The sequence below is a fragment of the Camellia sinensis genome, chromosome 14 (genome assembly GCF_055761805.1).
Source record: "Camellia sinensis isolate YWXY chromosome 14, ASM5576180v1, whole genome shotgun sequence".
Classification (NCBI taxonomy): Eukaryota; Viridiplantae; Streptophyta; class Magnoliopsida; order Ericales; family Theaceae; genus Camellia; species Camellia sinensis.
In genome coordinates, this window is record NC_138974.1 from 106,003,947 (window position 1) to 106,019,620 (window position 15,674).

At 39.1% G+C, this 15,674-nt stretch overlaps 2 protein-coding genes across 2 annotated transcripts; both read right to left on the bottom strand.

The window, feature by feature from the left end:
• Window positions 1–4,801: 4,801 nt before the first annotated feature.
• Window positions 4,802–5,278, bottom strand: LOC145807228 (uncharacterized). Its single transcript, XM_082905175.1, has one exon. The coding sequence runs from the start codon at window positions 5,276–5,278 to the stop codon at window positions 4,802–4,804; it is 477 nt and encodes a 158-aa protein (XP_082761301.1).
• A 4,028-nt stretch (window positions 5,279–9,306) lies between these two features.
• On the bottom strand, window positions 9,307–9,981 carry LOC145807229 (uncharacterized). The gene has a single exon (XM_082905176.1). It carries the CDS (start codon window positions 9,979–9,981, stop codon window positions 9,307–9,309), a length of 675 nt encoding a protein of 224 aa, XP_082761302.1.
• Window positions 9,982–15,674: the final 5,693 nt, after the last annotated feature.

Genomic DNA, 15,674 nt, shown 5'->3' on the forward strand with positions numbered 1-15,674 from the left:
TAAATTGAGTTTGAAACTAGACTTATTTATCTAAAAACTCACATGAGGCCACGTACTTAGGGCCAATAAAAGTATTTTTTCAAAATTATTTTCAAACTGGTTCAAAATCTGGAAATTTGGAAATTTGTGTTAATATACTCTTATTTGGTTTGCAACTCTTATATTCTATGTTTCTTGAATGTCTTAGTCTTGATATGTAATCTGTGATAAATTGTAAATTTGCTTTACCATGAATAAATTACTTGTTGTTCAGTTTGGATTCGTAATTATACTGACCATGCTTTGCTATAACTGAGAACATAATACACTTAATAACATAATGCACTTAATAAAGAGGAAATCAAATGGGATGGTAATGGGTTGTGATCATTGTATTAAATTTTATAAGATAATGAACGATGGATTCAAGAGTATGAAATAGTGGAATGTGTTCCATTTTCGTGAAGTCTTGCGCAAGTGTGTTTTCGAACCCTAACATGGCACGGGAGATATTTTGGCTGCTTAACGGAAATGGGAGGCATAAGGGTGGCAATTAGGGTCTCACACAGGGAGAGTATCCCTGGAAGCATGTTTCCTTGGGGCAGACCGTGATGTCACCACTTGGGTATGTAACCTAGTTGCATGGGCATCATTGGTAATTGTGCGGTAAGCAACGCATTGGTATTGTATTAACCAAGGGGGAGTCAGAATTGCCCGTGGCCAGAATTAGTGGTTGGGTAGGAACGGCATTTCGCGGGGAGTTGCCTAGAACTAACTAAAATTGACTATTATTCAGGAGAACTGAAATTTAAATATAATCTCTGCTTGATTATTGCTTTCGTTGTATGTTATGACCATGTCGTTATGTTAATTGTGTATTTGGAATGGGAAAAGGGTCGGCGTGTGTGTGTTTACTGGGCATTCCAAGCTCATGGCGTTTTATGCCAGGTGAAGGCGAGTTTTACACCAAGAACAGAATCCCTAAAAGCTTTGTGGAACCATGGCTGCCTTAGAAATTAGATTATATATTTCCTGTATTTTGGATAATCTTTTTGTATCAAGGAACCGACCTGTATTTAAAGAGTTGAAGAATTTTATCTGTAACTATTATTAATATTTTATTTTAGTGTAATTATTTGCATTTTGTGCTTAAAAATGATGTGTATCCTCTAGTTAAACCCTGGTGCATCGTTGTATTATATTATCAAAATTTGAGGCGTCACACTCCCAGTTAGGCCCGAGTTTACCCTCGCTAGGCACCCTTTTGTGATCCATAACTTTCCTCAAAACCAGTTCTCCTGGTGTAAATTGCCTTGGAAAAACTTTTTGGTTAAAACTCTTGATGAGCTGCTGTTGGTACGCTACAAGTCTGATCAGTGCTGCTTCTCTTCGGCCCTCTGCCATATCCAATGCTTGTGCAATTCCTCATTACTGGTGCTCTCAACAATTCAAACCGAAGGGTTGGGAGACCTACTTCGAGTGGGATGACGGCCTCCATTCTATAAGTTAGGGAGTAAGGTGTTTCCCCCGTTGAGCGTCGTGCTGTGGTTCGGTATGCCCATAGCACGTGGGGTAACTCTTCAACCCATTTTCCTTTGGCATGCTCAAGCCGTTTCTTTACTCCGTTGATGATGGTTTTGTTTGACGCTTCAGCCTACCCATTGCTTTGCGAGTACCCTGGAGAAAAGTTCCTATACTCGATTCTGAGGTCGGCACAAAACTTTCTGAAGATCTTACCATCAAACTGCGTTTCATTATCCGCAAACAGTACCCGCGGGATGCCGAAATGCACCACCACGTTTCTCATGACAAACCACTTTGTATCCGCTTCTTTGATACTTGACAATGCCTCGACTTCAACCCACTTAGTAAAATAGTGGGTTGCAGCAATGAAGAATCGCCTATTCCCAGTGCCTCGCGCCAATGGTCCGACAATATCTAGACCCCATTGGGCAAAGGGCCATGGGCTGGTGAGTGGGGTAAGAATTTTGCCTAGTTGATGGATGAATGGAGCAAACCTCTGACATTTATCACACTTCTATACGTACTGTTGCGAATCTTGTTGCATCTGTGGCCACCAATACCTGTGAGTAAGGGCTCGATGCGCCAGTGACCTTCCGCCAACGTGGCATCCACAAACCCGTCGTGAATTTCGTAGAGAACATTCTCGACCAGATTTGGATGCACACACAGAAAATAACGGCCAAGATAGGAGCATCTGTACAGCTTCCCGGATGGTGAGATCCAAAACTGAGCTAACTTATGTCTGACTTTGTTGGCTTCCTTTTTGTCTTCGGGGAGAGTACCAGATTTTAGAAAAGCAAGTATTGGATCCATCCAGCTCGGCTCTACGCTGCTGCAGAGGACTGGAGATGCAATGCTTGGTTCTGGCACGAACTCAACCCAAACTTTTCTGGCATCTTTGGTATCGACTGATGAGCCGAGACAAGCCAGAGCATCAGCATGGCTGTTTTTGTCCGACTAATTCGTTCCACTCGTATGGATTGAAACTTTTTGAGTAGGTCTTTGGCCTTGCTTGTGTACATAGCCATTCTTTCATCCTGTGTTTCATAGACCCCAGAAAGCTGGTTCACTACTAGTTGTGAATCGCTGAAAACAAAAAGTTGTTCTGCACTGAAGTGTTCGGCACTACGTAAGCCAGCCAATAACGCGTCGTACTCTGTCTCGTTGTTTGAAGCCTTCTAACCGAGCCTGAGAGCCTGTTCCCAGATAAATCCTTCTGGTGAGATGAGTACTACTCCTGCCCCCGAGCCTCGATTATTGGACGACCCGTCAACATAAAGCTGCCAGATGTTTCCAATAAAGAGTTTATATGCTTCCAAAGCGCAGGGCTTTCCCTGTTCGATGGTGCGTGGCACCTGCGCTGAACTTGGATTCCCCGGCTCGGTACTCTGGGTAGGAGCAAATTCTGCGACGAAATCTGCTAAGACCTGGGCCTTGATTGCAGTCCTGGGTTGATACCAAATGTCAAACTCACCAAGTTCCACCGCCCATTTTGCTGTTCAGCCAGAGAAATCGGCTCGGCTGAATACAGATCTGAGAGGGAATTCAGTGAGGACATTGATGGTATGCCCCTGGAAGTAGGTTGTAACTTTCTAGAGGCGATAAGCAGCGCGTAAGCTAACTTTTCCAATGGTAGATATCGTGTCTCGGCATCTAGTAAGGTCTTGCTAACATAATACATTGGCCTCTGTTCCTTGTTCACTTCCCGAACTAATACTGCGCTTACGGCATGATCTGAGACTGCTAGATAGAGGTACAGCTCCTCTCCTAGTTCTGGAGTGGATAGAAGAGGTGGCATGCTGAGGTACCTTTTGAGACTTTGCAGTGCTTCGGTACACTCGCAACTCCATTCAAACGCTGCCCTTTTCCTCAAAAGCTGAAAGAAGGGCTTCATTCGATCCGAAGATTTGCTGATGAACCGATTCAGTGCGGCTGTCATTCCTGCTAGTTTCTGCAGCTCTTTAGCCTTTGTTGGTGCTTCAAGATCTTTTATTGCTTTTATTTGGTCCGGATTCACCTCTATTCCTCTGTGAGTGACCATATATCCCAAGAACTTCCCTGTTCCTACCCCGAAAGCGCATTTCGAGGCATTGAAGCGAAGTTAATGGTTTTTTAGGATGCCAAAGACTTCTCTCAAGTCTGTAAGATGGTCTGTAGCAAACTTGCTCTTTACTACCATATCATCTATATAAGCTTCCATGGTTTTCCCGAGTTGGTCTTTGAACATCCGAGTGATCATCCGCTGGTAGGTTGCTCCGGCGTTCTTGAGGCCGAACGGCATCACTTTGTAGCAGTAAGTTCCTCTCGGAGTGATAAATGCTGTCTTTTCTTGATCCGGACCGAACAGTGGTAGCTGATGATAGCCGCTATAAGCGTCCAGAAAGCTCATGCGCTCATGCCCTGCTGTTGAGTCTACTAGTTGATCAATGCGAGGCAGCGAAAAGCTATCTTTAGGGCAGACTTTGTTCAAGCAAGTAAAGTCAACGCAAAGTCTCCATTTTCTGTTCTTCTTCTTGACTACAACTGTGTTGGACAGCCATTGCGGGTACTGAACTTCTCTGATTGCTCCTAATGCCAGGAGTTTTTCGACTTCGGCAATTACTGCTTCGGTGTGCTTAACTGAGGATCTACGACTTTTTTGCACAACGGGTCGAGCTGAAGGGTTGATGTTGAGCTTGTGGCAAGCAAATTCTGGGTCCAACCCTGGAGTATCATATGCTGACCATACGAATATCTCCATATTTTCCCTCAGCAGTTCCAGCAGCTGAAGTTTCTCATCAGCGCCTAGCGAGATACCGATAAGGAAGTACTTTTCTGGATCATCCTCTTTTACCAGGACTCTCTCCAAATCTTTTACTATTTTTTCCTCTGGGGCTCCCCCTACATCTTCCAAGACTGGCTGTCCTGCTACTTCTACTGTCTGTACCCGATTGCAGAGCTGCTTCGCCTTTAATGCTGCCATGAAGCAATGTTTGGACGCAACTTGATCCCCTGAGATCTGCTCTACTCTGTGTTCCATTGGAAAACGGATGAGCTGGTAATAGGTTGAAGGGACCGCCTCCATTTGATGAATCCATGGACGGCCAAGTATGGCGTTGTAAGGAGATGGTGTATTAATAACTAAGAACTCTATCTGGAGGGTTTTTGTTCCTGCCACGACTGGCAACACTATTCTGCCAAGCGGTCATTCTGGCTGTGAATTGAAGCCAACCAACGGGGCTGCCATTGGGGTGAGGTGCTGCTTGGAGAGACCAAGCTTTCTGAACAAGTCATAATACAATATATCTGATGCACTACCTTAATCTACCAGGACTCGTTTTACATCAAATCGTTTCCCAATTCCCACAGTTATAATCAGTGCATCAGTATGTGGATGTTGTATGCCCTCTAAATCCTTTCTAGTGAATGAAACAGTGCACAAGGGGGATTTGGATGCTGCGCGTACCTTTTTCGATATAGGCTCCTCTGACATGACTTGTTGAATTTGCACAGCCTTAGCAATCTCTTCTCTCTGTGTCTCCTCAGGTTCCTGAGTCGTTGTCCCATGGATCACATTTATTATCAGCCGAGGTGGATGCTTAATATTTGGTTCTGGTGGTGGGTTCCCCGGTTCGGTCACTTCCTTATCCTGATCAATGTAATCCCGGAGGTGCCCAACTGCTACCAAGTCCTCCAAGTGTTGTTTCAATGCCCTGTAGTTCTGAGTCATATGCCCCCTATCTTGGTGGTAGGTGCATCTGAGCTTCTGGTTGCGCCGAGCTGGATCTCCCAACATTTTTGGTGGCCAGACAAAGAAGGGCTCTCTCTTGATCTTTTCTAGGATTCGATAGATCGGCTCTTTGAATACAGTCACGACAGCTTCGTGGGATTTGGACTTATCCACTTCGTTCACTACGATCCCTCTATGTTCTCCTCGATCTGTTCTCTTCTTGTGCCGAGTTGTTTGTTCTGTTGACGCTTCCTCGATGGGGATCTGATCATCTTCGAGGCGAGCGTACTGCTCAATCCTGGTCACGCAAATCTTTCAATGCTGTGGCCGGGCGCTTGGTAAGTGATTGTCTCAACTTACTTTTCGGGCGCAGACCATGTTTGAAAGACATGACATCCATCTGTTCACTACATACATTTTCCTCCAGATCATTGTATTCTTCCCAGTACCTCCTAGCATAACTGCGCAGCGTTTCTTCCTGCTCCTTTCGAAGGCCGAACAGTGTATCCGGCTCTTTCGAAATCTTAGTGTTTGAGACAAACCTAGCTAGGAACTCTTTGGAGAGCTGCTTCCAACCATGGATCGATCCAGCGGGGAGTCGGTCGAACCATCAGAGTCCAGTTTCTCCCAAGCTGGATGGGAAGACTTTGCACATCAATGCCTCATCTCAGCTCCATAGAGACATCATTTGTCTGTAATGGCTAATATGTGTCAGCGGGTCCGGCTTCCCATCGTACGAAGTGAACTTTGGTGGGGTGAATTTGTTTGAAGGTCTTATGGCCTCAATTTCCGAGGAGAATGACGAAGAGACGAGCCTATCCAGCGCTCAGTGTTCTCTCTGGTGAACAGTACAGTCCAGGTGATCCCAATGTTGTTCGTTCTGCTTGTTGCCGATCAGCCAAGTACGAAGGTCTTGAGGGGGGTATTCAGTTTGTTGACTAATCGTCTTCTGCCTCTTAGTCCTTCTCCGGCGTGACCCATGGGTGTGACTGCTCACTGCCTCACTCTGTACCGGGATAGGCTGGCTTTGTTGCCCAGACTCATTTCTGGGGTACTTCTTCACTGGTGGCTCTCTGGATGAGCTCCTTCGTCGCAAACGAGAGGGCTCTGCTTCAGTCTTCTTTTCCGTTGGATCACCCAACACCCTCTTAAGTTGGGCTTTCAGCTCCTGTATCTCCATCCCCATGGAGTCTATGATTCGATCTCTATAATCCTTTTCCAGAAGAAAGTAATGAGAAGAACCTCCAACGAAGGGTAATCGATGCTCGACGGATTCAGGGGTCCGATTGTTGTTTCCAGTTTGCTCTTCCAAAATTGTTGGGAGTGCCAAGCCTTTTTCCTTCGTCTTCTCCGTCTGTGGAGTATGTGTCGAAGGCGGAATGTCCTCAATCCCCATCGCCGAAACTAAGTGTAGAGCTTAGAGATGGAGTGTTCCACGCTCACCACACCAATTGTGCGTACCGGATTCCGCACTAGATGAAAGTGGATCGGGGCTCCGCACTCAGTTGGACTACCCAGGGACTGAGATTCCTGCCACAAGAAGCACTGTGAGAGCTGCCCGGCCGGGATTGGCCGGATAACCCCTCCGGTGTGGAAATTAGTGATCGAAACAGAAGTATATATAGAGTTGAGTTTATATCTAGATATGATTTTGCTTGGAATAGTTCAGTTACCTTCAATGTGAAGTTCATATAGTATATATAGGGTTCCTTGCTTGCTTCTCAAGATGGTTTTATGGAGTTTGGATGCGGCAGTGTCCTTTTTGCATTGCTCAAGGTGGGGGACCACCTGGTAGTTATCATTGAATGCATATACTCATTGTAGTTATGCTGATAACAAACCACATTCCTCTAGTTCAACAGCTTTCGTGATCCTAGGTGTGGGGGACTAGCTGAGGTGGCAACTTGCACATGTACATGCTCACTACTTCCACGTTTCTCTGTGAGGTTCCTTCTGCTCGGTACCTTAGTACCTTAGTTCGGCCTTAGACCAGATTTTTTTTGGGATAAGCCGGTCCATTCGGACATCTTTGTGTGGGCTCGGCTCACTTTCTGTTCGGCCCATAGATCGCAGCTCGGCCCAGCCCAGCACCACGGCTGGACTAGCCTTTCCCCTGCGGGTTGGGCCCAAGTGCTTGAGAACTTGGGTTGACTGTTAATCATGAAGTTTGGCTCAATTGGCTTGCATGTATACTCACCTAACCCACTCGGGTTTGGGCTTCAGTAGATTGGATCGGCCCAAGGCTTGGACTCGACCCATTTCACATTCAACCCCTTCAAATAGTAGACACTCAAAAGATGACACCGATGAAAACACGATCCAATCAATTCAAAATGTTGATCTTGACACGCTCTACGTGTTGCCTCAAGAACGAGGGTGAATGTTAGAGAGGGTAGATGAAATCTAAGCTTGAAGATCTTAGGGCTTTGGAAATGGAGGAAAGAGAGAAAAAAAAATGAAAAATATTTCGCCAAAAAGGTGATATAAAAAGTTCACTTCGAACAAACCGTTCAATTGCACAATGAGAGCTTCTAGCATTTCAGGCCATGTGAGGAGCAAATTGCCCAAGTGAGCTGAGATTTTTAGAAGTGTTACAGGTTCAATTGCCAAGGCATTCCTCGCACATAAAACTTATTTTCATATTTAATCATTTAAGTAAATGATAGTAAATAAGGAACTGTTCCATTTGGATTCAAAGAAAAATATAAAATAAAAATAAAAAATTAAAATCTAATTAAATTAGAAAGTGGTTCTCCCAATTTTAGTACAAAAATAATTTTTCTACTACAATTACTAAGTTTGACATTGAAGAAAAGTGACTAATACTTTGTAGAAAAATCTCATAAAATCAATGTAAACTATTTAGTATATAAAGAATAATTACCGAGAAAAATTATTTTAAAAATCATGAGTTTTTGAAAAATCTAACTTTCACACATAAGATTTTCAGACCAAGTCCAATTATGATAGAAAAACTTTTTTAATGCAACCATCTCTATATGAAAAAGAAATGAAGGTCAGTTCTCGACCCGAGATGTTACTGCATGGTTGGTCTAGGATTTTTTTTAAGCTCATTTATAATTACGGGCGCACAAGTTATGTACATATATATTCATATTTTAGGGTAAATTAATAAAAAAAATTACTCATTATTATTAATAAATTTTAGGATAAATTACAAACATACCTCCTGAGGGTTTACTTAACATATAGATTGTTCTTTGGGATTCTGAAAATTACATCACGCCCTTTCAAGTTTCTAATCGCATAACAAATTACTTATTTTACTAATAAATTACATATTTTAATTAATAATTCAGGTAATTTTATTGTTATATAAAAAAATAGTTAATAATTTCATTTTTCTGTTAATTTTGTTAAATAAAAAATTCTGATAATGAAATATTTGTAATTTCTAGAACGATAAAAAAACAATTTGTATTTTAAACAAAACTCAATAAGTGTATTTGTAATTTATCCTAAGTTTTATCAATCAAATATTTAAATTTATAAAAAAGTAAACATGAATAGAGAAATAAAACAAATAAATTAAAATATATTTGATATCATTAAAAAAAAAATACAAATGCTAGAGCCCATGAGTTCTATCAAACACTCACATGGATGTATGATCCATATGAGTATAGACTCCACATCCATATAAATGTTTGGTAAAATTTTTGCTCAAAGTTATTTATTTAACAAATGAGTTGAACTCAAACAAATTTTAAATAAAATCAAGTTTTAGTTATTTATGAATGACTCAGTTGATTTGCAACTTTATATAGACCGGACTTATCAAATAATTTTTCTTTACGCAACTAATGATGGGTGATTCGGATTGGTTCCTTGTTGGAAAGAATAAATAAAGAACAAGAGAAAAGCCTGGTGTCAAAATAGAGTCCAGATCCTCTGTCATACTTTCCTGTGGAGTTTCCTGCAGTGCCCCAAAACGACGTCGTTTTGGGGAAAAAAAAAAAAAAAAAAAACCTCAGAACAGAACACACCGCTGTCATCATCTCTCTCTCTCTCAGCAAAACCCACATCAGTTAGAACACAAAACCCACATCAGTTAAGGAATTCTGGGGTTGACATTATTTAGAACAAACCACCATTGAAGAAGATGATGGCCTTGCCTCTGTTGCAGACAGTTTCGAACTACAATTCAGTAATTTCTTCGACAATTTCGAATTAGACTTGTGAATTTTATCCAACTCTTGCCTTAGAGCCAACACTTTGGTGTCTTTATCGTCGATTTCGGACTGCAATCGATTAGAGACGGTGTCCAGAGCCCGAAGCTTGCTCTGATTCTCTTGTACCTGAGCTTCCGAGCAAGACCCAATTGGGAAATCAAGAATGCAATTGGGGTTTTTGCGAAAACTCCTAAACCAATTCCTGAAATCAGACAATCTCTGAAGATGAGAGACCAGAGCTTTATCGACAGCTTTAATGGTGTCTTCATCGAAAGGCAAATGGGTTGTCTGTAACTGAAGATAGTAAGCCTCAAACGATGAAATCGTAGCGAAAAGGGAAGAAATCAGAGTCTCTGCGAACTGGGTATCGATGCTTCGAATTGGGGAAGATGGTTTTGAAGCAGAGGATTTGTGGGTTTGGTCTGGTTTGATCACAACGACCTTCTGATCGGTAATGAATTCTTCGGCGTCTTCCTCGGCGAAGAATTCGAATGTTTTGGTCTTAAAAGCGAGTGCGAATTTCTGAAACATTTCGGAGATTTGTGGTGGCTTTGACGGACCTTCCATTTCTGGCATCTCTAATTCCCTTCCACTTTGCCTCTTTCAATAACTATATATATATATATATATATACATAGAGAGAGAGAATTCAACAAGTTCACCTCTGGTTTAGAGAGAGAAAGTAGACTCCATAGCTGTGAGTGAGAGAGAGAGAGAGTTGGCCAAAAACGACGTCGTTTTTTTGCCACTGCAGGAACCACTGCAGGAAAGTATGACAGAAGATCCGGACTCGTCAAAATAATTCATTTAGAATTTTTTGAGTGATGGATTATGTGTTGGAGATTAATTTGTGTAATGTGAGATTTATATGAGATCTATGTGTAGAATAAATCTAAATCAAATGTGTTTGGTTTGTGTTTGTAGAGTAATTTTTTAGATAAAAAGTACGAAAACTTGTTTGGTTTATCTTTTTTCAGAAATAATTTTGAAATATTGTTTTGGGGAGAGAGTTTTAAAAAACGTGATTGATTTGATGTGTATGCGAAAGAGTGATTTTAAAAAGTAGGTAACCAAACAAAATTTTGAAATTTTTTTAAAAAAAATTTGTTTGGTTTGATTACTCTTGAAAATTTGTTTATAGAGAATTTTTCTCAAAATTTTTTTTGAAAAATAAACCAAACAAGCCTTTCTAGATAATTTCTAAATTGATAAGGATGAATTTGTAATATTACTGAAATAATAACGGAGAATTTACCACCAAGGTGGGCCGCTCCTCCGCTCCTCTCCTTACCGCCAAGATACAAATCCCCTTACCTTCAAGTGGAAGTCGAAATTGAAATTTAAGGTAGATCCGTTAACTTGTCTCAGTTTGCACTGGCCCACATCAATCATACGGGTGTAGGACATGTCTCGACATCAAAAAAAATAAATAAAATAAATAAAAAGACTGAGTATTTTAGGGTCAAAAATGGGTTGGGCTGGCCTTTTGCCAACAGTAGTAGGCTTTTGAATTGATACAGCAAACCACAAGAATTAATTAACTGTAATATTACAACTATTTTATGCGAGGGTAGCCCAATTGCAGTTAGCCCATTTAGGCTATATTTGTTTAGCCAGACATGTGTTTAGAATTGGATTAATAGTCTAATAAAATTATTAATTTAATATTTGATTAAAAAATTAAAATATGGACTAATAATCCATCCGGATATGGTACCCCACATATGATGGATAGGAGGGTAAGATATAAGCAACTCCAACCACACTCTCTACTTTTCATTAGCTAAAGTACGAAAAAAGTACACTCTTTATTTTACCTAATTACTTTAGCTATTGTGTTCTCCAACCACACTTTTTAATTTAGCTAATCATTTAAACTAACTTAATTAAGTTTTAAAACAAAAAAATACTAATTGCTGATATTTTACTAATATAAATTTGTAATAATAAATTTGCCCGTACAAACATACAAAACCTGTAGAATGAGGAGAAAAAATACAAAATACAAAATAAGTTATTCTATAATTCATCAAACAGAATTGAAAGAACATATAAAATTGCTACATACACATATACATATATAAAATCTCAAATCCAAGATATAAATATACAAAAATCCAAGATATATACATACATATTTGTTTGGAGAGCCTCTGAGGTTCTTCAATTGTAGCCACCAAAAAAGTAGGATGGTAAAGTAGCTAATCAATTGGAGCTCAAAATTAGAATTACATTGGCTAAAATGCCTAACAAACCTTTTTTAACTATCCCCAATCTAGACTAACTCATCAAATAACCAAATTAACCCTGACTATACATACATATATATATATATATATATATTAACCCTCATTTAAATATTTTTTAAAAAATTGAAATATTTAAAAAAAATTTCCATAAAATATTTTTTTAATTTGCAAATATTTTCAAAAATTAAGAAATTTTTTAAATATTAAAAAAAACCTAAAACAATTTCAAAATACAACTAAGAGCATGATATTGGCACATTCTTTGTTAAAGATGATATAAGAACAATAATATTATTATTGTTATCCAAAAGACAACCTAAGAGGGGGGTGAATTAGGTTTTTACAATTAAAAATTAATAATACCCTAATAAAAATTATGACTAGCACAATAGATAAATATAGTTAATGAAATAAAAATAATTAAAACAAGCGTTCTAACAACTATGTCAGTTAATGATTTTAGCATAGTGAAAATGTAAAATATGGCTACAGCAATTTAAATAAAATAAAGAGATAAGGGAGAGAGAGGCAAACAAATTTATAGTGGTTCGGTTTCAACTCGGCCTACGTCCACTCCTCAAGCATCACTTGAGATTTTCCACTATCTTCTAGCTTCACAAGGGTGCTAGCAACTTCTTTACAAATGGAGCAATCCTCCACAGATTTTACACAGTTTTCACAAGCCCAAACCCTTGCAAATCTTAGGTGATTCACAATCACTCTCAAGATTTCAAGAATACAGTATTTGCAATACTTTTACAAGATGAAATGGTATTTTTTCTTTCAAAGAAAGTTTACAATAAATATCTCTCAAAGATAGATATATAAAATGAAATTTTGATTTTTCTGTAAATCTCACACAGGAAAGATGGGCTTAAAGTTATAAGGCTTAGTGTATAATTTCTAAGAAAAGATGTGAGTGATTATAGATCAAAGAATATTTTCAGGTTTTTTTGTAACTTGTTTACATTAGAGGCTTTGGTATATATAATAAAAATTATAGCCGTTTATAGTCGTTGTATTCATTTGAATTTATAGCCGTTTATAGTCGTTATAGTCATTTGAATTTATAGCCGTTTATAGCCGTTGTACTTCCATCATTATCAATTTAAATATCTTCCACTCCATAATTACAAATTTGAATATTTTTCACTTGAACCTTTTGAACCTTTTGGCCTGCTATTGTGTTAGGCTGTTTGAACCTTATTTTGGGCTGTTTGAACTCCTGATTTAATCAAATATTAAATACATTCTAACAATATTTAGGATAAAGGTTTAGGTGAGAAATAATGAGACAAAATAAATTTTGATTCTATTTTTCTCTTTCAAATGAATCATCAAAATAAATTTTGATTCTATTTTTCTTTTTCAAATAAATCATCAAAATAAATTTTGGATTTTATTTTTCTCTTTCAAATAAATTAAAACATAATTAAATAAATCATCAAAATAAATAAGTCTAACAATCTCTCCCTTTTTGATGATGGCACACAATGATGTTTTAATTTGATTTGAGAGTAAGAAAAGCTCCCCCTCAAGTCATGCTCCCTTAATTCATTTATAAATATATAGGTTAGCACATGTGTAATAAATAAGCTTTAATTAGAGACATAATATGAGACTAAGATATCAAACTATAAATCCATAATCATCAGATTAGTTTTCAAATAATATCATAATACATAACATCATATAATTTCTCCTCCTGTGACATTATCAAAAGGAAATCATGAGTCAGAATCTGGAGGAGGAGGAGGAGAAGGAGGAGGAGGAGGAGGAGGAGGAGGAAATGATAGTGATAAATGGCATGAAAAAATAGAGAATCAAAACATATATATACATATATATATGTATGAATCGCCCGCGCCTCTCTTTTTCGTTGAAAATCGCGTCGAACACGCGGCCTCGCTTTTGCGTCAGCCGACTGACAAAAGCAGCTCTCCTCGATTGCCGCTTGTCTCAGTTATTGCTCCCTCCTTGTCTTCTTCTCTTCAGTCTTCTTCTTAAGCACACTCGTCTGCGTCTTCTTCTTCACCTCACTCTCTTCTATCTTTTCTTCACCACTCTCTTCTATTTCTCTGCAACTCATTTCTTTTACACCTCTCACCGCTAAACCATGGCTTCCTCATCCCGTCCCCTCACTCTATTTTCGGACCTGAACGATCCCATAAGCTCGGTTGGACCGAGTGCCTCTGCTCCTACTCTTCCAGTCATTCCTCTTCCTAACCTTCCTATGATGTCGATTGAGCAAATTATGGCAGCTCAATCTGACATAGAAGTCAATCATTTCACACTAACGTCCTGTATGGAGACGGTGACTACAGTCACAAAATTGGCGCATCAACTGCAAAACAAAACGAGCGAGCTCTACTAGGTCAACGCCCAACTCTCTCTACTCCAGCGCATGTACAAGGATGCGCGAGCAGAGATTTGCGCACTGAAGGCCGAAAATAAGAAGCTTAAACGGAAGACCACTTCCATGGCCCGATTTGGAGCAACGTCGTTCTTGGCCTTTGATAGTCAGCGGGAAGTCGTTGCTCTCGACGAAAGCACGGGAGCAGGGGCGTCAAGGGTCGCCCAAGGGGATAAAAAGAAGAAGAAAACGATGGAAAAGGCGTGTAAGTAAGATCGGCGTATGGCCAGAAAAAAATGAAAGTTTTTTTTTTATGTTTATTTTGATCGGCGTGTGGCTGTAAAAAAAATGAAGAGTGTTTTTTTTTTATGTTTATTTTGATCGACGTATGGCCGTAAAAAAATGAAGGGTATTTTGTTTTTTTTTTATATAAATATTTGTATTTTGAGTTGTTTTAGTTTTTATGTTTAAGTACTGAAAAATGAAATTAAAAAGCAAAAAAAAAAAAAAAAAAAATTAAGCCGAAACAAAAAAAAAATGAAAAAAAAAAAATTAAGCCTAATAGCAATACAAAAAAATAATAAAATAATACTAGTAGAAATTAAACTTAATGGGACGTTGGTGTTACTGGAATGGTAATGTCATGACCCGAACCCGCCCCCGTGGGTTAAGGACATAACCGGCCAGTAATCATAAGATTACCTACGGCCTCAAACCAAAACAACGTATTTTAACAGAGTTAATGGGGGCCAAACGGAAGCAACTTAAAACTTTGTCCTTAGAGCTGTGCTTACATGGCACATTAAAACAAACCATAAACATATACATTAATAACTCACAATAGATACACAGTACCATAAAGTTCTGTACAGATAAAATCATCCAAAATTAAGTCAACTCATGTAAACTACATACAGACATATACAAATACTTCGCCAACATAACAACTTAGAACAAAATGGCAAAAGGCGAAGGTGAGTCTCATGCGTGAGACACATAGGCTGACTTTCCAAAATTCAGTTGTTCCATACGGACTTCACTAGGGTTGGGTCTGGGCCTCTCTTGGCTCACCTACAAACACATGAATGAGCGTGAGCGAAAGCCCAGTGAATAATATCAAATAAAGTAAATACATTGGAACATTATACATCAGACGACCTTGAGCCCAATTCATTCATGTCAAACTGGCCTTTGGCCTTTTCGAACGTTCATGTCAGACTGGCCTTTTGGCCTTATCAAACTTTCGTATCAGACTGGCCTTTCGGCCCTTCCAAACTTGTCATATCAAACTGGCGTTTAAGCCTTTCAGACTTTCATTTCAGACTGGCATTTAAGCCTTTCAGACTTATCATATCAAACTGGCATTTAAGCCTTTCAGACTTGTCATATCAAACTTTGTCCACCATTCAGCATTAATGAACTTTACAAAACTTACATAAAAGTAAGCAATTGGACAACAATATGTATTTCAGATATTACTCACAGTGATCGATTGGTTGGTTTGCCCTGGAGCTCGACTCTACACATTTCATGAACACAAAAGGGTCACCAACAGTTCAATCCGTTCTTAAATTCACATTTCCTCTTTAGGCTTTATTCTTATCTCTTTAACTCATTTACAATGTTTAACACATGCCTACGAGTGCTTGCAAGTGAAAGAGAACGGA